The sequence below is a fragment of the Rhizomucor pusillus genome (genome assembly GCF_041956525.1).
Source record: "Rhizomucor pusillus strain CBS 183.67 unplaced genomic scaffold VTP01scaffold_4, whole genome shotgun sequence".
NCBI classification, from domain to species: Eukaryota; Fungi; Mucoromycota; class Mucoromycetes; order Mucorales; family Lichtheimiaceae; genus Rhizomucor; species Rhizomucor pusillus.
The window spans coordinates 688,510-714,891 of record NW_027192146.1 but is presented as its reverse complement, the minus strand read 5'-3'; the positions used below and the strand labels follow the sequence as shown (position 1 = coordinate 714,891).

At 44.9% G+C, this 26,382-nt stretch overlaps 12 protein-coding genes across 12 annotated transcripts; 5 read left to right on the top strand and 7 right to left on the bottom strand.

Annotated features, from left to right (window-relative positions):
- Nucleotides 1–42: 42 nt before the first annotated feature.
- VTP01DRAFT_7589 (uncharacterized protein) lies at nt 43–753 on the bottom strand (the record flags this gene model as incomplete). Its single annotated transcript, XM_069386616.1, has 4 exons — nt 43–111; nt 159–248; nt 313–594; nt 658–753. 4 exons carry the CDS (start codon nt 751–753, stop codon nt 43–45), a joined length of 537 nt encoding a protein of 178 aa, XP_069242054.1.
- A 179-nt stretch (nt 754–932) lies between these two features.
- Nucleotides 933–2,086, top strand: VTP01DRAFT_7588 (uncharacterized protein; the record flags this gene model as incomplete). The annotated part of the gene is made up of 2 exons (XM_069386615.1): nt 933–1,486; nt 1,642–2,086. The coding sequence occupies 2 exons, from the start codon at nt 933–935 to the stop codon at nt 2,084–2,086; spliced, it is 999 nt and encodes a 332-aa protein (XP_069242053.1).
- An 869-nt stretch (nt 2,087–2,955) lies between these two features.
- VTP01DRAFT_7587 (uncharacterized protein) lies at nt 2,956–3,432 on the top strand (the record flags this gene model as incomplete). The annotated part of the gene is made up of 1 exon (XM_069386614.1): nt 2,956–3,432. One exon carries the CDS (start codon nt 2,956–2,958, stop codon nt 3,430–3,432), a length of 477 nt encoding a protein of 158 aa, XP_069242052.1.
- Nucleotides 3,433–6,238: 2,806 nt separating this feature from the next.
- Nucleotides 6,239–8,957, bottom strand: VTP01DRAFT_7586 (uncharacterized protein; the record flags this gene model as incomplete). Its single annotated transcript, XM_069386613.1, has 8 exons — nt 6,239–6,776; nt 6,843–6,928; nt 6,999–7,729; nt 7,805–7,867; nt 7,932–8,037; nt 8,110–8,202; nt 8,260–8,837; nt 8,903–8,957. The coding sequence occupies 8 exons, from the start codon at nt 8,955–8,957 to the stop codon at nt 6,239–6,241; spliced, it is 2,250 nt and encodes a 749-aa protein (XP_069242051.1).
- Nucleotides 8,958–9,915: 958 nt separating this feature from the next.
- Nucleotides 9,916–11,269, top strand: VTP01DRAFT_7585 (uncharacterized protein; the record flags this gene model as incomplete). Its single annotated transcript, XM_069386612.1, has 2 exons — nt 9,916–10,396; nt 10,500–11,269. The coding sequence occupies 2 exons, from the start codon at nt 9,916–9,918 to the stop codon at nt 11,267–11,269; spliced, it is 1,251 nt and encodes a 416-aa protein (XP_069242050.1).
- Nucleotides 11,270–12,778: 1,509 nt separating this feature from the next.
- VTP01DRAFT_7584 (uncharacterized protein) lies at nt 12,779–13,749 on the top strand (the record flags this gene model as incomplete). Its single annotated transcript, XM_069386611.1, has 4 exons — nt 12,779–12,932; nt 12,995–13,110; nt 13,178–13,255; nt 13,327–13,749. The coding sequence occupies 4 exons, from the start codon at nt 12,779–12,781 to the stop codon at nt 13,747–13,749; spliced, it is 771 nt and encodes a 256-aa protein (XP_069242049.1).
- Nucleotides 13,750–14,130: 381 nt separating this feature from the next.
- VTP01DRAFT_7583 (uncharacterized protein) lies at nt 14,131–15,946 on the bottom strand (the record flags this gene model as incomplete). Its single annotated transcript, XM_069386610.1, has 5 exons — nt 14,131–14,461; nt 14,528–14,717; nt 14,771–14,934; nt 15,312–15,717; nt 15,772–15,946. 5 exons carry the CDS (start codon nt 15,944–15,946, stop codon nt 14,131–14,133), a joined length of 1,266 nt encoding a protein of 421 aa, XP_069242048.1.
- A 519-nt stretch (nt 15,947–16,465) lies between these two features.
- VTP01DRAFT_7582 (uncharacterized protein) lies at nt 16,466–17,582 on the bottom strand (the record flags this gene model as incomplete). The annotated part of the gene is made up of 3 exons (XM_069386609.1): nt 16,466–16,722; nt 16,806–17,187; nt 17,262–17,582. The coding sequence occupies 3 exons, from the start codon at nt 17,580–17,582 to the stop codon at nt 16,466–16,468; spliced, it is 960 nt and encodes a 319-aa protein (XP_069242047.1).
- A 44-nt stretch (nt 17,583–17,626) lies between these two features.
- On the bottom strand, nt 17,627–18,676 carry VTP01DRAFT_7581 (uncharacterized protein; the record flags this gene model as incomplete). Its single annotated transcript, XM_069386608.1, has 5 exons — nt 17,627–17,691; nt 17,781–17,846; nt 17,923–18,144; nt 18,204–18,390; nt 18,461–18,676. The coding sequence occupies 5 exons, from the start codon at nt 18,674–18,676 to the stop codon at nt 17,627–17,629; spliced, it is 756 nt and encodes a 251-aa protein (XP_069242046.1).
- Nucleotides 18,677–19,326: 650 nt separating this feature from the next.
- Nucleotides 19,327–20,765, bottom strand: VTP01DRAFT_7580 (uncharacterized protein; the record flags this gene model as incomplete). Its single annotated transcript, XM_069386607.1, has 6 exons — nt 19,327–19,910; nt 19,980–20,292; nt 20,372–20,491; nt 20,552–20,607; nt 20,670–20,696; nt 20,762–20,765. The coding sequence occupies 6 exons, from the start codon at nt 20,763–20,765 to the stop codon at nt 19,327–19,329; spliced, it is 1,104 nt and encodes a 367-aa protein (XP_069242045.1).
- A 701-nt stretch (nt 20,766–21,466) lies between these two features.
- Nucleotides 21,467–22,706, top strand: VTP01DRAFT_7579 (uncharacterized protein; the record flags this gene model as incomplete). The annotated part of the gene is made up of 3 exons (XM_069386605.1): nt 21,467–21,705; nt 21,786–22,239; nt 22,302–22,706. 3 exons carry the CDS (start codon nt 21,467–21,469, stop codon nt 22,704–22,706), a joined length of 1,098 nt encoding a protein of 365 aa, XP_069242044.1.
- An 11-nt stretch (nt 22,707–22,717) lies between these two features.
- VTP01DRAFT_7578 (uncharacterized protein) lies at nt 22,718–26,043 on the bottom strand (the record flags this gene model as incomplete). Its single annotated transcript, XM_069386604.1, has 4 exons — nt 22,718–24,644; nt 24,712–24,908; nt 24,965–25,107; nt 25,164–26,043. The coding sequence occupies 4 exons, from the start codon at nt 26,041–26,043 to the stop codon at nt 22,718–22,720; spliced, it is 3,147 nt and encodes a 1,048-aa protein (XP_069242043.1).
- Nucleotides 26,044–26,382: the final 339 nt, after the last annotated feature.

Here is a 26,382-nt window from a genome sequence, read left to right as displayed (position 1 = left end):
GAAAGGGGTTTGGCTTGAGGTGATTTTGTCTATGGTACTCGCTCATCGCAAAGCACTTTCCATGGGGCCGTATTCGCATTCATATGTAAATATCGTTGTAGAAGTGGGAATCTATATCTATGAGCACTTCGCAATTACTAAAACGTCTAATAGCTTACTCCAAGAATTAACTGAAGCATTTTCGATGGAGTGAATCCACTGATTCTGATAATTAGATACTTGACGAGCAAGGTGCCCACTGTCATCGTCTGTTTTTGCTCCTCGAATACATGTTGGTTAGCTATGACATTTTAGCTCTATAATGAAACTTGCCTTTTCGTAGGGGAAAGTTGTTAGCAGCCAAGCAGCCACACGGCACAGCACCTCTACGCGGCGGGTGAGTGTTAAAACAGCAACCCGAAATCGCATCATATCCATGCGGGGGGCAGGAGCCCTAAGTCGCAGGTATGTGTAGAAGCTTCGTCCAGCGACAAGAGCCTTGTTAAAAGGCAAATGAAGTTGAGAGACGCTGTCTTCTGGTGTGTAACTGCGCGCAATCAAGAGCAGATGCTTGGACCGCAGAACGCTTGAACTATTAGTTATGCTTGGACCTGGCTAAAGAGTAATCAACAAATACATACATTTCTTTGACTAGCGTATCAACGAATCGCGCTTGACCTGGACGGCGGCAGCGGTCAGATTATGGTTGTTGCAGAAAATTCCTCCACAACAAGTGACGAACGCTGCTGGGCTTCGTCGTAACAGCATAGCCATCACAACGCGCAATGACCTGAGCAGCTTGTCTCAGCTCCTCATGGTTTTCAAATCAACAATTCAAGAAATTAGACATTGCATAGTTCGAGAAAACTTTCGGAAGGGTAGGTTGTTGTGTCCGAAGGAAATCCCCCCGTTTAGATTATCTCTCACCAAATAAAATCGCGCTGCAATGGTGGATGTGTTTGGTTTGCTGGACGCGAGCGCCTTTACTTCGCTTCAACAATCGCTCAAGTTTGATCAGGAAGGGGACAGCGAACCTTTATACTGGCTGGTGCAGCTTTCCTAACAGCAAGTCAAGACACAGCAATGAATATCTGCCAACACGACATCACCGAGAGAATCCAGAAGTCTGGCCTTTCGAGACCTGCAACAGCATTTGGACCATTCGGACACTGTTTTCTATTACCGCTGAGGTTTACGGCAAGCATGCCTCTATCGATCTTCATCGAGAGTCTTCCGGCGCTTCTTCGCCGTTCGAGAACAGACGCAATCCGGGTGTTTTTGTTGGCATGATTTCGGACGCTGATGGCAAAAAACCGAAAAATAAGCTCGTTTTTGGCTTCAAACACGATGAACCTTCTCTTCACGAGCTCGGCAACTATATCAACAGATCCAGTTGTCAACATCGGTCCAGGTGTCTGGTTCATCATCTGCATAGCAACGGACTCACGGTCGCTCTCAGAAGGCACATTGACAAATACTGCGTATGCCAGCTCACTGTTTCAAGAATGTATGTCTCCTCGTCCATAAGATAGTCCATGGGTTCAGGCCTGCCATATTCATGAACGACGTTGCCTTGCCCATCTTCATAGAAAAATTGGTTATCCGCTTTGAAATACGCGTGGTGTGGTGCTTAAAAGCTGAAACGCTTACGTATTTATATAGTCCTCAGTATGTGCCACGCTTTGTGCGAGAAGACTTTCTGGTTATCCGATATCTATTCTTGGGAAGCCTGAATTTGATTTTAACAAATGCGATATCAATTTTCACTGGGGGTGACATTACTTTATGGAAGAGTGTATATCGCAACGCATTTCGGATCCTGAATGAGCCTTGCACAAACAACTCAAAGCAGCCGCGTATCTTTGTTGTCCTGACCCACAACCGCAAGATTTACTTTGAGCGTCTGATCTTGGTGACGGACCTTGTTTATATTCGGACCAGAAAGGCAGAACTAGATGTTCCATTCTCGCCCAAAGGGCTAAAGGATGCAATGCAGGAAATGGCAAAAGTCTTTGCCTGGCACAATGCGGTGATAAGCTCTCTGGACAAAATCGTGTTGCCTAGAAATTGCAGCCTTGATACCCTCGCCGTTCCTTCTACCCCATAATCTTCTTTCCCTTCCACCTCCTCTCCGTTTCCGTGTAAATATATATCTATATATCAAAAAGTTGATCCTTCGAAGGTACTTTTAACATCCGGCTAGCTTTGACGATGGGCAGAGACAGAGACGAATTGGAAAAATAGAGCTTGGATGAAGACAAGAGTGAAAAGCAGGACAGCGTCTGAAGACACAATGCTGTTGAGAAATTAGATTTCTTGTTAATTTTGAGTTAACTCTCATATCTTCATTGGTACTTCAATATGTAGTTTACAGTGAAAACCTGCAAAGTGCAATTTGGTGTCTAAAGTTTTCACAGATATACCAATTTTCACACTGGTGCGCCAAGTTCTACATTGTTGGATTTCGATTTTGTATTGATTCTCCCAAAAACTACATTTTCAAACGCGAAACACTGTAAAGGCCACCTTCCCAATATGATCACAGACATGAGGTCCCATCTTGAGCCCGTGTTTCAGGTACTGCCATGTTTACTTGGCATATTTTATCTATTGAGAAACAGCGGAGAAGCTGACAATGTCAATAGGCTTTGTGATCTTTTGATTTCAGCATACCTTTCTAGACTGATATTTGTTTTCCATTCATCCCCTTAATTCTTGCTATACACACTCTTTCCATTAATTAAATTCGTCATCCAATGAAAACCGATTACTCATTCTCCCAAGTGTGGATGTCACATATTCCGGTGATATTGTCATGCAAAGCTTAGCACCTCCAAGAGTATATAAAGCATGTAAACATTTTTAGCCCAGCTTTCCACATCCTACGGTTGAAATTTCTGATTACAAGATGAGCATCCAGTTTTTTATGAAAATGGGCAAGGCAATGCTGTCAACGAATACGGCAGACCTGAGCCCATGGACTACGGCGTCGACGAAGAGCAGTATGCTCTTGAAACGCGAAGATCATATACGCAGTATTTGCGTAATCTCCCTTGCGAGAGCATTCATGGGTCAGATACCATGCAGACCGAAGTTGCAAAGAAAGCTGTGAACATTCTCATGAGAGAAGCATCTGTCAAGCGAGCGTACACGCTCTATACGGACCAGGATAAGGTCAGGTTCTTCAAACTGATGTTTGAGAAAGTTCTGAGTGCCTCAGCTGCCGCAAAACAGTTAGGTATCCATGTCCGTACAGCTCAAGGATGGGCCAAACAGTATGAGGTGAATCCGGATAGCATATTCGCGAAGTGTAAGAAGAATGGTCGTCCGCATATCCTTGGTGAAGAGCATAAGAAGGTCATTCTAGAGTACGTCGATGAGAACTCTTCGGTTATCTTGGAGCAGTTCATGGAGCAACCGTTTCAGAGGTTTAAAGGGCTCAAAAGTCTCTAAGAGTACCGTTTATGATTTCGTGAGGACGCAGTGCAATCTGTCACTTAAGGAGGCCCGGTTTCAGCCTGTAGACAGGAGCAGCGGGGCCAAGATTCAAGAGCGTCTTGACTGCGTTCGCAAATGGAAGGGAACCTATATGGACTTTAGGACTAATTGTGTCTTCCTAGATGAGTCTGCCTTCCATGTCAACATGAAGCGCAGTAGGTTCTCGGAGAAGGAGACACTCACGACCAGAATTAATGAAGCATGCAATCGTATAAGTTTGAGCGATTTCGAAGGATTTGTCTCGCACTCTCATAAATGCTTAGATAAATGTCGCAACAGAGAGCACTTGTGATGTGGGTGTCACAATAAGTCGATGGCATACGACAGATAGATAGGATACACATTTAAACACACAATGAGAAATTGAGTAACAGGTATTCTGTAAGTGTCATTCTTTTCCTATAATATGTTCTTAATGCTCACCATCTGAACTATGCACCGCGGCTTGCATGCACTTGGCGGGAGGAGCTCGGCATGGCTTTGTCACATTTCTAGACAGGTTTGTTTATTAGCGTCATGTTTAGCTTCGCAAGTCCGCCAAATGCATCTGCAAACCGCGACTATATTTTTCGGAAATACAGTACATATCGCACTAAATTTCCCATATTATCGCACCTGCATAACGTGTCATGGATCATATATTACTATGTTTGCATATTCATCCCCCTATATTTTTGGCTTGTTATCTTTACATATTATTCAGGGTTCATTCCGAGCAATGTTAACTTTATATTAAAAAGAAATCATCAAAGTTAAATTACAAACAAGAAATACAGGAATGAATATGAAGAAGTCAAGAGCGAGTAGTAAATGTAGCTGATTGGGAACAAGAATTTTCATCAAGAGCATTACGTTAGTACTTGCGTTACTGCTGCATAATCACAATTGATACTTACACCCCGAAGGGTAATCCTCGAATTCACGAGGGACCAGACCGCGCACCTAGTGTTTCTGTATCAGCCTGTGTGCACCGCAGCAAAGTAAACCAGTAGACATACTTTGTACCCGTGGGGTCGGTCTATTAAAATAAAGAAGCACGACAGAGGACTTGAAGTGATGCATCGCGAGAGGCAGGAGAAAAGACGAAGGAGAGGCGCGAGACGGTTGATATTTGAGGTGGCGGGTCAGGACAGAGGTCATGTCGGCTATGAAGTTAAGCGTCAGAAACGGTACTGCACCTCGTGTGAGCAGCCAACGTACCGGGATGTTTGAGAGAACAGAGCCGAAGGACAAGATTTTGGATCTAGGTTCCTTTTTATATCCGCAGCTGTGATTCAATGCATTAGTTGATGCGTTTCTGCTGCCATTGAATGTTTATACATGGATTACGTTCGTAATAGGATCATATTCCTGAAGGTTAGGTTACGTTGGAGGCATCAATGTACGTCGAGGAAGATAACTAGAATAATACCAATCTCGTTACCTGTATTGATAGAAGATAATGAAGTGCCTCATCTACATCATACTACGTATAAATTGTACAGAAAAGATCTAAAGGTTTGCTTTAGTTCCTTGGAAATATTTAGGACGCATTCAAAGAAAGCAACAGAAAAAGAGCATCTATGTTCGGGGCAAAGGTGCGGGATCTCGTGTAAAATCATGTCTTAAGCAAGATACAAACCAATGATGCACAATCTTGCCATACAGCTATCAATCTATACGGAAATATGATTGAATCTACAAGATATTTGATTCTGCTAACACTTCAGGATTTATTATTAAATATTATTCTGCAAGGCAAGCTACTTGATAACTGTGTTGTTCTATCCATACCGTTTGTCCTATGTAGAAAAAACTCTAGTCTATCAAAAGGTACAACCTTCTACTATTACAATGTATCCCCGATAATTTCAAGGCCTCGGTTACAGGATTTTGCTCGAAAATAGCGAGAATTGAAAGTTGACGTCGGGAGTCTTACTAGGAATCTACTGCTAGGTATAAGAAGATGGTTTGCGGATTTGTTTCGAAGCAGCAAGAAGCTAGATTTTAGGTGTAGCATTCTCTCAAACATCGATTCATGCGAGTTTATTCCACAGAGTCGGATCAGCCATGAGCTTCAGCGAACTAAGCGCAGCGAGCGAAGCGAAGCGTGAAGCGCCTGTAAATCAACAAATGGAGAAGGGGCAGTGCTAGGGGGTTGTTTAATGTAATCCTGTCTTCTGACAGCTTTTTCGGCTTGTATGCTGATCGTAGATATGGATACTGCCGTGGTGTTTGGCAGTTCCTTGTCAAGAATAACAGTTGTTAGCATCTACTTTCAATGTCGGAGAGATCTGTGATGCACGAAGTTAACAAGAATAGAACACTTGTAAATAGAAAGAGTACAAACTGAGTTTACACTTTCCTATATGATACCCTATTTGAATTTCTCAATTCCATTATATCTTTGCTGCTACTTGCCAGCGTTTAACGATTGCCATCTGATAGTAACACCAAACTCATCAACACACGATAAGCGAATCATGTTTTCAGACTTCTGCAAGTAGTCGTAAAAAGATGTATATGAAATCAGATTTAGAACAGTCCCTGTTAATGATTTATTTTACAGTGAAATGAACGAAAATCGTTGAATAAACAAAATACAACTGCAGAGGCAATGGTTTTTGGTATTACTACACGTGGCGAATATTGTAAAGACTCGCATACCGGATGCAAGTACGATGACGGATATATATATATATATATATGTGTGTGTGTGTGTGTGGAGCACAACAAGTAAAAGAAAAAAAATAAAATAAAATAAAGAAACGCAACTGCCCCTTCATGTATGCGGAGGCATAGCTGCCGTAGTGACGTTGACGGCTTGAGCACCCTGAGCAAAAGACTGGGGTGTGGTGGACATGATATTGTTACTGCTGTTTGCATTGTTAACGGTGCTGGCTTGCTGCAGGAATCCCTGCTCACCGGCAGTTTGTGTGAATCGTTGAGCTGGAAGTTCGTATTTGATGTTCAATTCTGTAAGGATGTCCTTGACAGCAATCATGAATTTCGTTCGTCGCTTGAATCGTTTACCCAAATCTTGCCAGTTTCCCTTATGAGGAAGCCAAAAGGTGAGGATAATTTGGTTAACGTCGATGATATCCGTCACACGCATGTCGAATCCAGGGGCAAAATCACGGCTTTCGCTGTTGACCCAGGCTGTCAATCTCTCGCTCAGCAGATTCAGCTGCTCTGTAGGCGTCCTAAAGTCGATGTTGATGATGATACTTTCACCCATATCGCCCGATCGTCGCACGTTAACAATAAGTTTTGTCATCAAGACGGTCGTAGGTGCATACACAAGTTGACCATCACCACGACTAGGATATATAATTTTGTAAGCATATGTACTTGTCGTAATGAGGCTAGAGTTTTTAATCACTTACATAAATACAGTGCCCATTAAACCAAGATTGTGCACCAGCAAGTATTGGTCATCAATAATGACATAATCTCCGGCGTCGTATGGATGCTATTTGGCCAATGCAGCCTTAATTAATACCCGGAAAGTTTCCATATACTCCTTTTTCGAATAACCTTACCGTAATGAACAAGAACATGACACTCTCGAACATATTTTTTGCACTGTTACCAAATACGAATGTCAGAGCCAGTAAAAATGAACCTAGGGGAACCAAAGACTGCCAGATATCGACTTGAAAGATAGCCAGAGATATGAAAACAGTGGCCATAATGCTGATAATCAGTAGCATCGTATCGATTTTGCCTAAAGCTTGACTTGTGTCTCGCACTGACTGTGCAAGTGCTTTTCGTTCCTTATAAATGCGCAGCACAGTGTCTCGGAACTCGCGTCGTGTCAAGTTGCCGTTGCCATCTGCGTCGAAGACTGCAAATGCCTTTTCGGCTTCGTCGGGTGTTGCAAAGTACGGCGCGAAATGCTTATATTCTAGAGATATTTTGGCTTCATCTTCTATCGACGCGGGCATGCCGTGAGGGAATGCAAGAGAGTAGAACAGCTTTTTTGCGACTTTCTTTGCATATTCGGTAGAGTTGATGTCGACTTTATCGCGGTCCACACGGCTTCTTATTTGCGGTTGATCGGTCAGAACAATATTCTGAAGCCGTTTTTGGAATTGGCCGAGAATATCTGTTGTGTTTTGACGTCTATATTCGGGTCGTTCATGCACACTCGTACTGTATGCCGTTGGATCATCGTTAAGCACCAGCTGCTCCTTGGACCTGCGGTTGCGCAAAACACCAGAGGGCTCGGGCCGCGATCTACGACCTTCAGACTTGCTCAAAGTGTCAAGAACTATTTATATCGCGAGTTAGCAAACACGTGGGGCCCTTTCTTTTTTATAGAAACTGTGGAGCATTTAAAACGTACTCTTCAGTGCATACTTGTTTTCCTTCAACCGGTCGCTATAAGCTTCCCTGTGGAATCGTGTTGCTACAAACGAGCAGCAACATTGTCAAGATTCTTGTCAAGAAACGCTTCCATTTAATGAGCTTACCGATAACCTGCACAACGACTTTCTGTGCAAAGAGCCAGCAGCAGGCGACAAAGATACATGCAAACACCTTCCAGATAACTCCAGAGTAGCCTTGTTCTTTGACAGACTACACGGTGTGAATTAAACACAGACATCAGTCGACTGTTTCGATGTAAGTTCTTGACTAACATTAGCTTACGTTGTATGGATAATCGGTCAAGAATGCCCAGGATCCCCAGTTCCAGGATGCAATCATCAGCAGGGCCAGGTATCCCTTGAGACTCATGTAATACTTTTCTCAAATTAATTGATGTGACACAGATTGGTAAGGACAGCAATAATGTCTTACCTCCATTGCAGATTTGACCTTTTCCGACCTACGGCCGTGAAACAGTTTTGTCCACATGGAAACAGCGGAAGGGACGGCTTCCACGACGACGGTCGTTAGCCAGCCAATGTGCCAGACAAAGGCAGCCCAGTAGAACCAAAGCTGCAAATTGCTTCGTATGTTTTTGAAATTTGGAGCAGCACGCTCCTCTTCTGTGGGTGCGGGAAGCAGCAAGTTGACACAGACAGCAGGCGTTATGAAGACGATTGATCCAACGAGCGCGAAGATGACTCGCTTTGTGAAAGGTGACAGGTAAGACCAACAGCAAGGTCGCTGCATTGCTTCCTGGATACGTTGTCGCGTGGTTTTCCGCCTGCGAGGCCGGGGCTGGTCCGGATCGTCGTTCCAGTCAAATTCGTCATCATCGTCCACTCTTTGGTCCGCAAGCTCCTTCTCCAGCATGCGTTCCTTCGCTCCCGTTGGCGACCGGACACTTTTTTTACTCCGTGATCGAGAGATATCTTCCTCTTCCTCGTGTGATGAGTTGACATTGATGGCGTAAAAGGTATCGTGCACGGATGTGGGCATCGGGCTAGGATCTTGTTTACAAGCGGGATGTTGGACAAGGCGTAACCCTGCAGACCATGCGTGCGCTGATGCTCACCTGTCATTAAACTTTTTTCGTCATCGGGTGCGATGCGGACGGATTTCTTTGCCATGTTTGCGACGTACACCAGGGGTGCAAAAGGCAGAAGAGTAGAAAAAGAACCGCGCTCTTAAATTATATACAACAAACGACGGGCGGAACTCTGACGGATGTTTCAGCTGTCCAGACTGATCGTTCATGTTCCTTTGTCTGTCGATTCGCTGTCTTTTTTGGTCCAGACTCCACCAGCGTTATTTTGGTTCGGAGCCACCGACACGCTGCTGCCGCCGCTGTTGTTATTTTCGAGATCTTCAGGACAACAATTGGTTGGTTGTAGACACCCATCCAATGAGCGATGCAATCCAAATGACTAGAGTGCTATCCAAGCAAGCAGCAGATGGCAGCGGGGTGCATCATCTTTGGTTCCGCTCGCGACGGCCAAATTACTCTTCTAGGCCCCGTGGGTAGCGCTGCCATATTCATTGTTGTTGTCAACTAGATGCGTCCAGTTTTTCCCATCTCTGCAGGGTGATGGCATCTTGCAGAGACCAAAACTCCATCCATTCCGGCTTTGCTCACGACTTTTGGACAAATTTCATAGCTTCGTTATTGTTGTTAGGGAGTAAATCTGGCAACATGTGGTGACACCTGCAGAAACCTTTGCTTGGCAACCAGCTCAGACCAGAAAACAATGCATTCGGAGAAGAAGCCAAAGTGAGACGCATTGGTAGCAGTCGTGTAACAAGGTGGTCGGGCATGCGTCAGGAGTGGCAAAAAAGGTGCAAAGTCGAATGTGTCGCTTGTGGCCTCCTGATGGAAAAGTTTGGCTAGTCCTGGTTGGTTGTTGACCACTGCTGTCAGAGTATTCTGTAAATGATATATATAGACCTATCTTGACACTCGCTCCCTATTCTGTCAAACCGTCTGTACTTCCCTTCCCTCTTTCTCTTCAAGTTAAAACTTCGTGCTGGTTCACGGATACATTCCACTCCATTGCTCTGCTCCGCCATATCCATCCATAACCCCTCTCCATGAACACAAAACGATCTCGCAACGTGAACATGGGTCCCACTCGCAAGCGTACACACCTCAAACCTAGCCAAGTTGCTGTCCTTCAAGAGTCTTTTGTCTCCAACCCGCTTCCGGATGCTGCGCTTAGAAGCCAGCTTGCCCAGGAGCTTGGGGTCACCGAACGCACAGTTCAAATTTGGTTCCAGAACCGCCGTGCTAAAGCACGCAAGCTCGATGCTGGAGGCAGCGGGAACAAGATACCCGCTCTTATGCCCAGTGTGAGAACAGGCTGGATTGAACCGCCTCGGGGTCAGCGTTATCAGGCTACTTTCCGCACCATGATGACACCTGAACGGTTTCAAGAGATGCACCATCAAGGCGAAGACGCTCGGCGCCGGGCACGCTCAGCCTCTTCCAGAGTAGATAGTCATCATCAATTACAGCAACAAGAAGAGCAGCGGCAGCAGCCGGAAGCTGCGGACCGAATCACATCCAAACTTGGTAAGCATTTCATTTTCTCAAGAAGGGGTGTGTGTGGGTGTGGCTGCATGGCCCCTTAGGATTATCAAAAATAAATCACTGACTTTCCTTTCTGTAATTGCAGGCCCGACCTTGGTGCAATTCCCTGTCACTGCTCTTCGCATTGGCTCCTGGACGAGGTTCCCATCTTTCAATGGCACTTGGGATCTATTGTGTTACGCTCAAGACCGACAGCTTTCTTGGCAAATCCAGGATGGCGGTCACCGATTCAAGATTCAAGTCAGCTTCGATGCCATTTCTCAGCTGATTCTCACTTCGCAGATCCAGGATGATCTGACTGTTGCTGATCAACTGCAAATCCATCTTGTCAGCCCCAACGAAGCTGCGTTCTCCATGTGGCGAGCTGGTATCGACCACGACTGGGTCCGTTGCGGCGACTTTTCCGAGAATAATCAGGCTTCAAGCCAATCGCTTCATATCCTTCAGGGTAGCCATGACTCCCTCAGGACGGCTCTGTTGCAAGTGTTCAATCAAGCTCCAGACCTGTTTGCAAAGTTCTCTATGCCCGTTACTCATTCTCAGGATGGAGTGCCATCTCTAGATGCTCGGGAGTTCACTCTTTCGCCATCAGCAACGCCTGAACCATTCAGCGCAACGACAACAGTAGCACCATCTCTCCCTGTTTCTTCTTCCTCATCCTCCTCTCCGGCTTGGACCATTGGCGCCTGCACAGGTGTGAGTCCGGTTTTTGTTACCGATAAGCAAACACTGGAACCATGGGCGCGTTCCACCGTCGGTTATCAGCTTGACCACCGTGACAACTGGTTAAATCCAGTTGCTTACAACCATCCTGCTTCCGTATCTCTTGCTCACAATAGCCTGGAGCTTTTGTAGAGAAAGAAAGCCTTCGATCTCACCTGGTGTGAGGTAAACTGTACTTTGAAAATAAAGTTGCGCATATATAAACTATTCAATTACAACGGGATGGAAAAACCTTTACTCAGGCCTACACCCGGCTGTCACAGAATATGTAGTGTGCCATAGGCATTTTCCAGAACAACCAGACCCCTAAACGATAAAACTTTGCCTCAACTATCCAAATTCTCGTGAAAAGCTCGTGATATGACGTATTCGCGTGAACGGTAATACTCGAGGCCAATATCTCGGCTGCATCCTCTATATCTCAGAAGCCATTGTCTTTACCATGGATATATTTTTTATGCTCTATTATCATTGGATGATGCCTGGCTAATGATCTACCCATGGTACATTTCAGTTAGAGTCGCCCCAACTTTGGCGCATATAATTGCCCAAGAACACAAAATTACATCGCTGTAAACGGTCTAAAATACTCTTAAGGCTACTGACAATGCTTTAAACGGATTACAATGTCTGAAAAAATTATCTTTGAAGAAAGTTATCACGGTTGAAAGTCGAAGGGTCCACCAGCATTTTGGCAGGGCCGAAGAAATTTTGAGAAATCAGTCTTCCCACCACCTTTCTTTTTATCTTTTCGTAACTCTAGATATAGCTCTTTTTTACATATTAACGTATGGATATTTTCTTAACATGAATACAAATCAGACTCTCAAAACCAACCTTTTAAAGTCACATACATCATAGGATCGATGATCGTGTTATTTAGACGATCTTGTTCCCATCTTCACCTTTTTGCCTTTTACTCGTCGAATGTATCGCACGCATTTACCGGTGCGGAAGGAATTTTGTTGAAAAATGGGTTTATGTAGTACCTCGAAAGATGTGAATTGCGCCAGACAAGGCTATACACTTGGCAGCTAATTCGATTGCTCGCCCAATGGTTCCAAGATACAATCGTATTTGTGGAAAAGATTTAAGGGCAATTTTCCCTCCTTTGTTGATAACTCTCCTAGGTCTCATGACAGGACCTTCTCCGCAGAAAATATGCATGGATACTACGTGCATCCTAATCGACAACACCCCCCATCTACAAGATCCAGGCCGTCCGAGAATTTATGGAAAACGACGATTCAAATACATCTACCTCCCGTCGTACTCGCCGTTTTGAATCCAATTGAGTGTTCTGGTCAAAGTTCTTGTGCGATGCCGAGAGGTCTGGCATCGGAGACAGCGGAAAGGACAAGGGAATCCGCAAACCCTATCTCCCGCACTGATTGCCACGCCTGGAAAAGGTATCCTTTTTTGAGCGTTGCTTTCAGGAAGAAGGAATGTCATATGTTTTTGAAGAAAGAGCAGTTTACAATGTATGCGTTTGACGAGTGTGTATTGGTTTAAATTTTGCAGCAGACAATATAATGATTTGCACCGGTCAAGTACTCAGTTATCCGTGCACCGCAACGCGCCATCAAACACCGAAGAAATCGGTTTCCCAGGCCATGGCTTCTTTTTCAGAAGAACGATTAAATGTCCAGCGTAATTGTTCCTTCAACAACTCGTTCTACAAGATCCGGCTATCACGATGCTCACAGACTGTTCCTGCAATCGATGCTATCACATCGCTTGCTCTATGAGGAAAATGCACAAGATATTTACGAGGAAGTGTGCGAACTGACCGAATGTAAATCACGGAAGCGGCGAACTTGTATAAATAGGAGCGTGGCACTCACACAGGTTTTGTAGCTGAAATGGTTGACTTTGCCGACTTTATCGCGGTAATTAACGGGGAGATCGCTGAGGTCGACATGACTCTTAAAAGGTCGAGAGACGAGCGAGACGGACGACCGGTTATTGCTCTTGTGAGTTCTTTTCTCCCTTGCTTTGCATGTAGTATCTGTAGTAAATTAAAGGAAATCAATTGCTTAGGTGAATACTAAAGACGATGAGGTTGCGCAGACAGCTACGAGTTACACAGCCAGTGAAATCACCTATTTACGACAGCTTGTAAGTCTCCTTCCTCCAATCTTTGCATTAGTCGATCAGAATTAGTATTTGACACGTTTTATTTGCGAAAGATTGAATTGATTGTCTTATCAGACGATGAAGAATTTGCGATTGGTATTACAGCCGCACTGGGTCTCGCTTCAAAAATGAAACCACCAATGCCCCAACGTGAAGCACAAGCTTTGCTTGATCGGCTGGAGAACGACGGATGGCTGTTTCGCACACCCGATGGCGATTTTTATGCGATGGACACACGTTGCGTACTCGAACTTCAGTCATATCTACGGGAACAGTTCGGCGATGTTATCAAAGAATGCAAAATATGCTACGATGTTATCACAATGGGCGAGCGCTGTAACTTGCAAGATTGTCCCGTGAGGATCCACCGACACTGTGCAGATAGCCTCTTTGCAGGTGGCCAAAACATGGTTTGTCCGCAATGCTCGACAGCGTGGAACCGACATAGTACCTTTGGCGCAGGCTTGCCAGTCTAATCCGGAAGATCTCACAAAACAACTTGTCGGTTTATACCATTCTTTGCATGCCAAATGCTGCATTTTTCTGTGTCGAAGTGCCATCTTCTAAAAGGGAGAAGACATGAAAATTTTATTGCAGTGTTGTTACCAAATACAGTACTGTAAGCGGCATGTTGCCAGAATAATGACATACCTCACGCAAAAGAGGTTGCCAACGATATTTACAGTAGCTTGAAGATTGCTTAGTCACTGATGCAACAACAATAATGACCGCTCATATACTATAAAGTATCAACAGTTAATAACTATGCATTCCAGCTGTTCAAACTGGCACAGGAAATACCGCATCTTACACATGAAGAAATTTTATTGCTATTGCAGGAACACTCGTCTCCTCTTTTATTGCCGGACATATTCACGAACATAATTATCCACGCTTTCTCGTACGTCCATGTTTGGGATTAAACCGTCTAATCCGTGAGCTATTTGGGTCCTGCAATCTTGGCAGCAGAAATCATTATCTAGCATGTATCCACGGATACATTCGTCACAAAAACTGGCACCGCAACATGGAGTGATTGTTGCTTCACGCAAAAGCCCCTCGCAAATTGGACACTTCAAGTGCTCAGGCACAGGTACGGAACCATAGATATCTAATAGGTCGCCTGCAGTTGCATTGCCGAGATTAAGCGTTGCTGCAGTCTTCGCTACATGTTTGTCCCAAGTTGATCTGGATTGCACAAAATATGTTGCTTTAGTTTATGTGTTCTCGCCATTTCTATGCAATGCTACTTACGAATCTGCTTGTGCAACCACAATGTCACCTTTCGGTGTCACCATCAGACCCCCAGTACCTGATTTGACTGCATTCTTTGGTTCCTCGATGACTTTGAGAAAACTCCTTGGAATACCGGTCGTACGCTTGATCTTGGGATGTCTGTCGAACTCCTTGTCTCCATTGGTCGGACATTGATTGATATAATGCCCTGAAAGTATGTTAAAAATCTTCGTTTCTTTTCTTAATTCAATGGTTCCTTACCTTTTTGACCGCATCTGTAACAAACATATGTTGGGGGCGGTACTCGTGTCGGTTGGTTCTGTGGATTTGTGTCATTTCCATCACCAGTTCTGGAAGACTGATGAAAACCTCCTCGTCCTCGTCGAAAATCGCCTCCTCTCGGGTTATAAGGTATATATTGTTGTCTGGAGTTGATAAGAAAAGAGAGCAGTATATCAGTATCGGAAGTCAAGATGGAAAGCCATGAGATGACACACAAGCAGAAAATATGTAGATATACAATCATGGTATACATAGTGGCAAAACATGCTATATATGTATTTTTTTTTCTCTTTTTTTTTTTTCTATTGCAAAGCACCATCACGCACTTACTAGTTTCGTCACCCAAGTATGTATAACATCCACCGTTCACCCAATTATGACACGTATCAAACCATTCTTTCTAGTTCTCCCTCTTCCCCTCGCTCTCTATGTTTCTTACCCTCTCCATGTATACATATATGTAACCTGCTTCGAGAATGTGCGTGCCTCCCAATATAAATGCTACGTAAAATATACTTACTCTGCCAGCTTTTCCTGCATTGCGCCCCATTGATCAGTGGTTTGCTGAAACATAGCCTGGATTGCCGCATCTTCCGAATCGTTTCCTATTGCTGTATCATTGGATGATGGTTCTATGGACTCTTGAGTAGAAGATTGTGTGGTTGATGCCGCTGGTGAAGGTTGCTCTTGCGGTTGTACTCGCTGTTGCTTGTAGTTCAGACTCATGTTGCGTCCAGCAAAGCGTTCAGGCCCTCCAGGAGGCCCTGCTTTCATACCGGGACCAGCTGCGGCAGCTCCTTTCCCATCCGCAGGCAAAGCACCTAGGACATAACGCTGTGCTGTGCCTTTGCCTGGCCGCGAAGCCGGTAAACGTCGGACAATGATGGATGTATTACGTGGTACTACGAAAACATCGTCCTTATACTCTACAATCAAGCATTAAGCAAAGCGCAATGTGTATAACCTAACGCAATAACTACCTTCGTCCGTCTGTGCATTGTAAATGGCTAGATCAAAATCTGTGCATCGAGCCAATTTCTTTGCGCGAATGATCTCTCGCTTTACATCAAAGACAGTCGCACCTGGGCCTTCAAAAGTAAAGACATCATAGTCTGAATCTTTCGCAGCTTTGAATTTGTAGTAGATCACGGACATGAGAAATGTGCTAGAAGGAAGAAGCTGGCAGGCAATTTCCGAGAGCTGCGGTCATCTTAAGGTCCGCGTTAAAAAATCATTGGATGGCTCTATTTCGAGAAATCCACAGTGAATGGCTTACCTACAGATTATATGAAGTCTGTTGAGAGCGCAAAAATTGTGGTATCTTCAAAATTGCAACAAATTCCTGGTAAATATCACATAACAAAATCCAAGAGATTGTATCAGAGCTTTGAACTGAACCCACGATTTTTATCTAGCATGCACCAAGTCGGTTGCTTAACAATGAACATTAGGTCGAGCTGCTGCTATGTATAAGAGAATTGGACGCTTGTATACAGAAAGTAGCATAGCTGCAATATCCGCTGTGGCAATCAGTGTAATCCTTACGAGATGAAATGGGAGACTGACTCGTTCTGTTACTGTACATGGTTTAGAAAGTATGGATGTCAGGACTTGAAAAATAAAGAAAAAAAATGAAAGATAATGTAGTACAACAAAAACGGTTTACAATAATGCTCAGACACGTTCATTATGGATATTGCTATTAGTAAAAAGAGTAGGAATCGAAGTTTGCGATGCAGGCGAAGGAATAGTTATGACTTGGATTTGATCTGCGTTGTGATTTCGATTGATCAGCTGCCGTCGATCTCCTCCGGTGTAAATGTAAGCAAACGGAAAGCAGACAACAAACATCATGCTTAGGATAAAGCACAACCAAAAGAATCCAATGGAAGCGTACATAAATCCAGCCAATATAGGACCGAAACACATGCCTTCAATTAAATCCGAAAACATGTGTAAATATACGAGGCAAGTATGGAAAGTAGGACACATAAAAACGAAAGTTGATGTTTACCTGTGCCATATGCAGCGTTAAAAAGACCGTAACTTCGCGCGAGGCCGTCCTTTTTGCTGGTCGATTTGTTTTCGTTTGCGACGACTTGAGCGATCTCTGGAAAAACGGGTGCCTGGCAGCCTGCCATGGTGGTACCACCAATAATGAGTATTAACAAGAGCGGCCAGAACGGTGTATTCTTATCTGGTAGGCCGATAGCTATGCAAGCTGGCGTGACAAGTGCAATGGATACTAGTGCAACAATCTTTGGTCCATACTTGTCGCAGAACCATCCAGCGACTGCACTTGCAGCGATGCTCGGTACCATGTAAGCTAGAAGAATAAGACCGATAGCAGCTTCGTCAAAATGCCACTCGGTAGCAAGGCGCATCGACAATGTTGACTAAAATCGGAAGCCAAAAGCGCACGCTTACTATGTGAGTAACTTCCAATATATATTAGGTGACAAGTCTTTACCTCGAAGGAGCTCATGACCGCTGCAACGACCAACGTTATATGCAACGAGACAAGCAGTCGAGGTCGTCGTAAGAGTTTGCTAACAGTGACCTGGGAATCATTCGTTTTGGTATGCGTGTTTTCATCGTTATGGTCACCGCAGTGGCTACAGCTGCTGCTTATATTTGTATGCGTCGTTGAGATTTCAGGCGAAGGATGCTGCTGTGTTGTATTATTTCCGTTCTGCGCTTCGGTGTCTGGCTTGATGAACCATTCTTTGGGCGAATGACATCGTTCCACAATAACGAGGCGCATGAAAAAGTCGAGGCCGCAAAGAACCATCGAAGCAATGAAAGGTGCTTGATGACCTAGCCTGGCATATAGAACTAGACATCCGGCTCTCGATTGAGAAATCTTTGCTTGTGCATTTCAAATTCAATCGACTTACCTCCTACAATAACAGCAAGCAAGAATATCGATTATTATTTCAGTCTTTGCACTTGGAAGTACAGAATGAGAATTTCCACATTCGACATTTACCTCCAACAGGTAACCCGGTAACTAAGCCGAGGGGATAGAAGCCCATGAGTTTCCCCATCTGTAGGCCTAAAAGATAGTATGTCAGTCTTTTATCCGATTTTTCTTCACGTCTTTACTGCGCAGTGCTTAGGGTTTCTTTTACCTAGTCGACTTTCTGGCCAATTGTCAGCTATCAAACATAGAGACATTGTCCAGACGCATGCGTTCGCTACACCCTGCAGAAATCGCGCTAGGAGTAACATCCAGTATGCGATAGCAAACATGAACATGATGTTGGCGGCTATGGATGCTGATATGCCAAGCAGCATCGGAATACGGCGTTGTCGTATTTTGTCGCCTAACCAACCGAAAAGTGGAGATCCAACTGCAGAAGATGAAAGAATTAGCCAGCAGTAAAGAGTCTCCTCTGGATCTCAAAAATACCTAAAAGACCAACTGCATACAGCGCGACCAGTATACCAGTTTCTCTTGATGTCTCAACTGAGGACTTGCCTCCAAATGGTGAAGATGCCGTTGCTTCCATTGTTGATGATACGTTTTCGTTATTGTCATGGTTGATACGGCTGATGATGAATGGTGAAAGAGGAAACAGGATCGAATGAACAAATGTCTGTTCAAAGCCAGGAACGGATTGATGAGCTTGCGTTAAAGACGACACGATAGTCATATACTCTATTTACGCTCGTAAATAATCCAATGGCTGCAGTCGCAAATATGAACTGATCGGAGGCCCGTATGCTTAAAAAGATGGGACGACTTTCACTGCTGATGATCTTTTCTAATTTGGATGCAAAACTCTGTTTTTGCACCGCTTGTACACTCGGTTTTTTCTCCTTCTTTCCACTTTCTGTAAAGGCAGGTGCAATAGCTCCTACAGCGTGAGTACGTAGCGGCATAAGTAGATACAGGGAAAGAAGGAAAAGCGTTAGTGTTTTGTTATTTGCCACTTGATATATAAGGAGGAACGAAAAAAATGAGGAGCGCGCCAAGCTAGTAAACTTTCTCAAACTACTCTTTTCGATGAACTAAGGGGACAAGCAGGAGGATCCAGAGTTGGAAAAGGGGTTGACTGCTCCACCATTCTTGGTTCTCACGTTCGGTTTTGCAGCTTCTCCAACCTTCGGTCAGTCAGAACACTGGGCATATGAAACATGACTAATTGACGTTGGTATCAACATATTACAGAAGTGTGGTACAATCCAAGCTTATAGTAGATGACAATCAAAACATGCTAAAGTAATCCATGTAAGAATATCGCGCAGAGCACCGTTTGATAGAAAGGAGTAAAGGGATAGTTTGATGTACCGCTTCGAAATGCAACAAATCGGTTCGTTTAGGCTTACTCGGCCCGTTTAATCTATATCCTAGAATTGACCCGATCATCCTGCGACTGTCTGATCCAAGGAGGAGCTGATCGCTGTTTAGACGGTGGATGATCACTTTAGCTGAGCGGTTCCTGCAAGTGGACGATCTATAACTGTCGTACTTCCATGGACGATACTCATTACATTTTTTTAAAGTTATTCTCTACATATAATGCGTGCTTTCAGTTGTCCAGGAATTCCATCATGACTTCATAGACGTAAAATGTCACAGCATTGACAGGGAACGCGCGCAGGATTGTTGGTCCAACGCCGCGAAAAAATACACCTGCACCGTCAGTTTTATAAGACCGGACAATGCAATCCCGTATAGAGGCATAAGGTCGTGCATCTAAAATTGCTGAGCACGACGCGGTATTTGATCGCATGTTAGTACTTGGACACGTCGATGATGATAACGGTGTCGGCTCGGCTCCAGCGATAGCAGTCGTGTGTAACATCCGTTGTTGCTTTGTTGTGGAAAGGATTGCCGGTGCCGGTGTGGAGAAGGTGGCATTGGATGGCGAAGGCTTCGACGGAACCACCTGCATCTGTAGTCTGGATTTGACAACGTCGATAGGGTAGATAGACGTCCACGACAGAGCCCCTGCTGCACCTCCTGCCAGGAGCAACTTCCATGCATTGGAACCACATGTGTTTTGCGTCTGATCTACCTCGAGGAGCCGCTTCATGCCCTCGTACACCCAAAAGTAAATACCATAACTAGGTGCATCTCGGATAATTGTGATCCATCCTCCCTGGTAGAACCCTATATTCGAAATACAAATTAGCCGAAGAAAATCAAGCAGGAGGTAGCAAAGTTTACATCACACAGTACCTCGGATTCCATTTCTAGAGAATATCTCTCGTGTAACTTGCCACGAGCTCTTGGGAGTAACTGAAACTTGTGCCTGGATTTTCACCAGATCGGTGGGAGTTGAAAAGAAAAAGCTTGCGATGCCGGCGCCGCAACCAGCCAAGTAGACCTGGCCTAGAGTGGGTTCAAAGTCTGCATTATTGTCAAAAGCTGAAGATGGCTGGTGCTGCCGCTCGAACGCGCGTAAAAGCCCGCCATAGGATACAAATAGAATGGCATTGAGGCCGGCTAAACCCATGACTGGTGCAAGCACGCCCTTGAACAAGGCACCAAACTATATAGCTAGAGCATTAAATTCTCTCTGCATAAAGTCTCCCTGCACACTCATATCGAGATTGGATCGATATACCTACCCCTTCGTATTTAACCATCTTCTTAAATGTTTGCCAGGCTCTGGGTGATGTCCTGCTATCCAATGCCGCTGCTGCTGTTGGCATTGCTGTCGTCGCAGCGTTTGAAGCCTGGAGACGGGTCTACATTTATAGTTCGTATACATTATCATTGCGTGCAGTCTCTATCCTACTTTTCTTCACCTTCAACACATCTAATGGACTGCCAACGATGATGCCGGCGGCGCCGCTGACCCAGCCTATAGCTTCTTTGTCAGATCTCCTGTCCATAAAAATTGTCCGCGATGGAAGTTTCGGTTACCTGCGACAAAGTCATTAAAGCTCTCAGCTGAATAATCGTACTGCGTTAGGAGAACAAGTCTGAAAGCTCGCCGATCACAACTTGGTTCTTACCCATTCCGTGGAGACCTGAGTCTTATTGCCCCGCTTTTCTTAAAATCAAACACGACCTTGGCATCAAAACCAATGTCCACTTTTGGAGTTTGGCAGAGAAAACAGACACCAATCTAAGGATTGGGCCTTCGAAAGTTTTTAGATATTCAGTACCTGACGCAAGGAAGGCTCCACCAGGTCTGCAGATAAAGAGGAAAATTTACTCTTATGGACCAGGCATCTATATTCCATGATTATTGATGTCTTTGCATGACGCAAGGAGCGTCCAACAGCTGTTTTAGATAATACAAAGAATTCTAAGCATAATCATCAGGGTATATCTTCAACTGCATGCCTTAGAAGCTGCTGAATACGGTACCTGAACGTGACCATTCAGGAACTGATCTGATTTTTTACGGATAATTTTTACAGTACAGTGCCTGAGATACTGTTTAATGCTAGCTGCTTTATCAAACTGCTCATCTCAGATCGCGGAAATTAGGTGTTGAGTAGTTCTGAACAGGATCTTCGGAAGTGGCAGGTGTTCTACAAGTACGACATGTACGAAAGCATTGTCCAATCGATGAATTTTCCTTTCGGGGGACTGCACACGGCCAACTGGGAACCTTGCACTGTGACACAAAGATTCCCGCGGACCAGTTTTCCCCGGAAATTCGTAGAGGTCCATTTTCCCGCGTCTCATTCTTGTCCTTTGTTTTTCTCATTATGCCTGTTACGAAGACTTCCTTTGGCGCCGATAGTGGCATCGACCAATACACGCTTATCAATGAAAAGAAGACACTTGCTGTCATGGTGCTAAACTACGGCGCCATCATCTCGCATATCCTTGTGCCAGACAAGACCGGTCAAGTTCGAGACGTTGTTCTCGGCTTTGACAATTTGGAAAACTATAAGCACCCTCAGAACCCATATTTTGGTGCCGTCATTGGCCGCTACGCGAACAGGTACGTACGCATTTGAGTGCGAGCTTGTGCATAGTGTTACCATCTCTGATGCGGAACAATGCTTTGTATGCATAAACTAGAATCGGGGAAGGCAAGTTCAAGGTGAACGACAAAGAGTATCAACTCGCTATCAACAACGGTCCAAATGCTTTGCACGGTGGTCTTGAAGGATTCGATAAGAAAATATGGGATGTTACAGTTCTTTCAGAAAACCCTGCATCCATCCAACTGGACCTCGTTTCTGCCGCTGGCGATCAGGGTTATCCTGGGGAAATGAAAGTCTCCGCTGTATACACTGTCACTGAAGGCAACTCTTTGGAAGTCACTTACAAGGCCACTTCTTCGGAAGATACCATAGCGAACTTGACGAACCATAGTTATTTCAACTTGGCCGGTGTGGCTCTGAACCCTAGCATTCTCAACACTCAAGTTACAATGACGGATGAAGTCAAGGGCTTTTTAGAGCTGGATGAAAATGCATTGCCCACTGGCAAAGTGCTTAGCTGGTCTGATGCTGACTACATGCAATTCTCGGCAAGTAGCTTGTTTAGACAGCTGACACAGAAACGATACAAGCTAACTCTGTAAGAGTTTAGGGCGACAAGGCGGGTACTGAAATTGGCGCTCGAATCGACAAGCTGGCTGGATCCAAAGGCTACGACCATCCTTATGTAATCCATTCGGACTATGTCATTGATACTTCCAGCTTGCCGCTCCGAAAGGCGGTGGTCGCCTATGCACCTGAATCGGGTATCGAGCTCGAGTTTTCCACCACTGAACCTGCATTCCAGTTCTACACCGGCAACTTTATCGCTGACGACGTATTTGAGGGCAAGAAGTCGCAACAAAACGTAAAGATCGGCCACCACGCTGGTTTCTGCCTTGAAAGCTCCCGTAACCCAGATGCTCCCAACAAGCCCGATTGGCAAAGCAGCGTTTTGCTAAAGAAGGATGATACATACGGTAGCAAGACTGTATTCACATTTGGACTTCGCAACTAAATGATAGTCTACTAAATTCTGATCTCCTCCTTCCACACCATAAACTCTTGCGATTCCTCGATATTATTGTTGCCCATGCTTGCTACATACTGTCGTGAATCTTCAACAAGGTTTCCACTACGCAAATCCACTGGCCAGCCGGCGATCAGAATCTCTGCCGTCGTGTCTTCCCATGTGTATACAAGCATCCGAACTGAGTTGTGCTTGTGCACAAGACCGTCAGGGATGTAAAAGTCGTGCTGAGGACTGTCACCATTGCCGTAATATCGAGCAATGAAAACATCATTAATGAAGACTTGCGCTGTGAAAGGTCCATTGAGATGTAGACGCAACGGAACAGTGAGTGAATCCGAAGCACTTTGGCGGAAATCGTCAAAAGTGAACTGCATCCACTGTACGCCATGTCTCTTGGTGAGAGGAAATCGATATACAGTGCCATCTTGTGTAGTATCGCCTAGCGTATTCCATCCATTTTGCTGTTGTTCATCGGGGAATCCGGTCGAGTTGTAAGGATCGCTGAGATCCCGTACATCTACACCGGCAATCTGCCACAAAGGCTGCTGATCCAAACCAGATACAGTCACTTTGATAATGCCTCTCGGGTTGCGCACATCGTTCATAATGAATGCTTGTCTTGCTAATCCAAAGCTATCCACAAGCACAATAACTTCGTTCAACATGTCCCCTTCACGCTGTAGATATGGCGTCAGATCATAGGTATGGGTTCCCAAAAACCAAGGATCCGGTCCAATCTTCGCACCGGGCGAAAACAGCTGGCGGGAATATGTCGTGTGACCACCAACAACATAGCCATTTACCAAAATTGTTGCTCTGTTGCGCATATTAAGTGACAGTTTAACTGTCTTGTTGGGAGTCGAAAATGTTGTCCGATACAGCACATGTCCACTCAAGAAATGATAATCCAATGCATCAAAAGTCAACGATTTTCCATCATGGCCAGGCTTCAGAGGGCGCCAGAGGAAAGATGACCATTCGGCAGAACGAACCTGCCAGTTACGTAGATTGATTTGCACAGGAAGTGGGAATTGCTGGTGTGCATGGCCGAAATCCATCGCATATACAAAACCAATATCGTGGACGCCCGTTGTAGCAGGGACAAGACGAGGATCAGCCGGGCGGTTGAACGATAGAACGTGCAATTGGCGATCAGACCGACGATATTTCACTTCGAGCGACTTGGTACGCTCGTTGTAGAACATTGAGCTTGCGCCCCAGGCTGCAAACGCTGGGTACCGCTTTTCTCCATTGTTCCAATATCCCTCCTCGAAATCCGCAAACAGAGTGCTCACTGATGTACGAGAAAGTCCAATAATATACAGATCACCTGTAGAGCTACTGAGTCGTGTCCATCCTTCAGACTTTTCAAATTTGAGAAGATCAACGCGTCCATCCCGTCGCAGAACATCGTCTTGCATATTGCCGCTCAGTTGCATTGTCTTGTGCTCAAAAGCCAAACCGCCGATCATATTCGGTTCGACGACCCAGATTTCGGTTTTCGAGTCTTTGTCAACCATGCGTAAGTGAATAGGGATAGTTGACTGTAGTAACCGCAGGTCATTAACTGTTCTATAGTTGCCTACACCGATAAACGACGTCTTGTAAGGCAGGAAGCATTGCATCGAAAAGTTACCGCTGCTGGATTCCACGGATACATCGAATAAATCCCGCTTCTTCCTGTCAAAGTTGCGAAAGAAGGTGAATTCCACAGCCTGGTCTGCATTCCGAGCTACTCTTTGTGTATTGATTGTGTGCCTAACGGATGATTTGACCGTGCGCTTGGTCATCTTTTCGGTAGCGGTAAAGTAAGGATCGAAAGAGCGTGCAAATGTAATGGTATCTCGTACGTTGCGTCCACGCATAGACAGATAGCCATATTCGCGAATACATGCCGAATAATCGTACGAAGTGTAGACATCGCTAATTTTTTGTTGCAGGTAAGAAACTAGTATTTATAGATGTATACTCTCCATAAGACTCCACTTACGGATCGCCTATAGTGCCCCAGTTTGTCCCGCCATATGTCATATACAAATTGGCCATTGTGACTCCTTGAGCAAGAACAGATTCCAAAACAATCTTGGTATAATAATCTCCATAGAAATCGTATATCTTGTCATAGGTATGTTGCAGCTGATAATGATTGAACCATCCTCCTTGTAACTCTGGAATAAATAGAGGAGACTACTAAAAGGATAAGTCTTTGCTATGTAGAATGAGCTATATCTCACAATGCATACATCCTTTGCTCCTCCTCCGAACGCTCGAACAGTTCGCTCAAGTCGACCTAAGGATCGCTCCAGATTCTTAGGGTTCCATTCTTTCCAGGTGGTATTACCAGTATCGAACAGCCAACTGGTGGGAGCGCTGGTAGGCGCAAAGACTAGATTTGTTTCTTCAATTGTCGGTTCAATACCTGACGACAAACTGTTTCCTTACTGATATACTTGTCAAAACCGTACAGATCCAGACCGAACGGAGGACTGGATGACCAAAAACGTGAGTTTGAGGATATGTAGTCCAATTCAGGACGCGGGATCCAGCTACTTTCTTCAAATCCATCGTTGGTGAAGAGCGGCACAGTGATACCAAGATCTCGGGCAGCCTTTGCCAGCACCCGCATCTGATCACGAAGACCAATTGGCAGAATGATAGCCAGTCTCTCAAAGAGTTCGTTGTCGATCTGCAAAGCCAATACGCATCCTCGTTTGTTTTCCGTGATCTGGTGCTTGGCAATAATCGGAAGGACATGTTCGAACCACTGAACTTCGTATCGTGCAAATTCTGGATCGTATGTGCGCCATAACATATACTGTGAGTGACGTATACGAAGTTCACGCTTGGCTATGAGCCATCCGGGATATCCTCCGGCCTGTGTTTCCGCGCAAATGTAAGGACCTGGTGCGGCCAGAACATACAATCCAAGTTCTTCACATAGATTCAGCAGATATTCAATGTCCTTGTTGCCATCAAAGTTGTAGATGCCTTCGTCCGGCGAATGGTATCCCCAATGGAAATAGATACGGATAGTATTCATTCCCATAGATCGATATTCTTTCAAGATAGTGGCCCAACGATCGCGGTCAGGTACTCGCCAGTAGTGGAACTCGGCAGAGAAGATCATTGTCGGTACTCCTTGAATCTGCAACGCGTATTTGTCCCAATCCAACGCTTGATCGTACTCGAAACGGTTGTATGCGACAGAGGAGGTTGTCACGTCGAGCGTGCCATACGTCCTGTTATGAGCATATATTATGATGCCCGAAAGCAGTATTGGTATGACCGCGAAGAGAGTAAAGAGCGGTGTCATTTCGGTCATAAACGAGATGACAAGTTCACTGGTCGAGCCAGATATCTGTAATACCGGGAAAGACCGTCGCTTACCCAGACGTCATGCCGCCCTGGGGTGAAACAGGAACCAAAATGGAAAGATGCTGCGAATCATGGCACCTGTAGAACGAAGCTGCTGTTCGATTCCTCAAAATACGCATCAATCAATGGGACGATAAGCATGATGGGCTTTTCGATAACTTTGATACGCTCTTTCAATACCAAAGAACGGTTGGTTAGTAAAGATATGCAAATATTACTCCGTTGTGGACTCGGTAACAGGGCCTGCTCATGTTCGCAAGTCGCTCGGGTGATAGAAACCATGAGG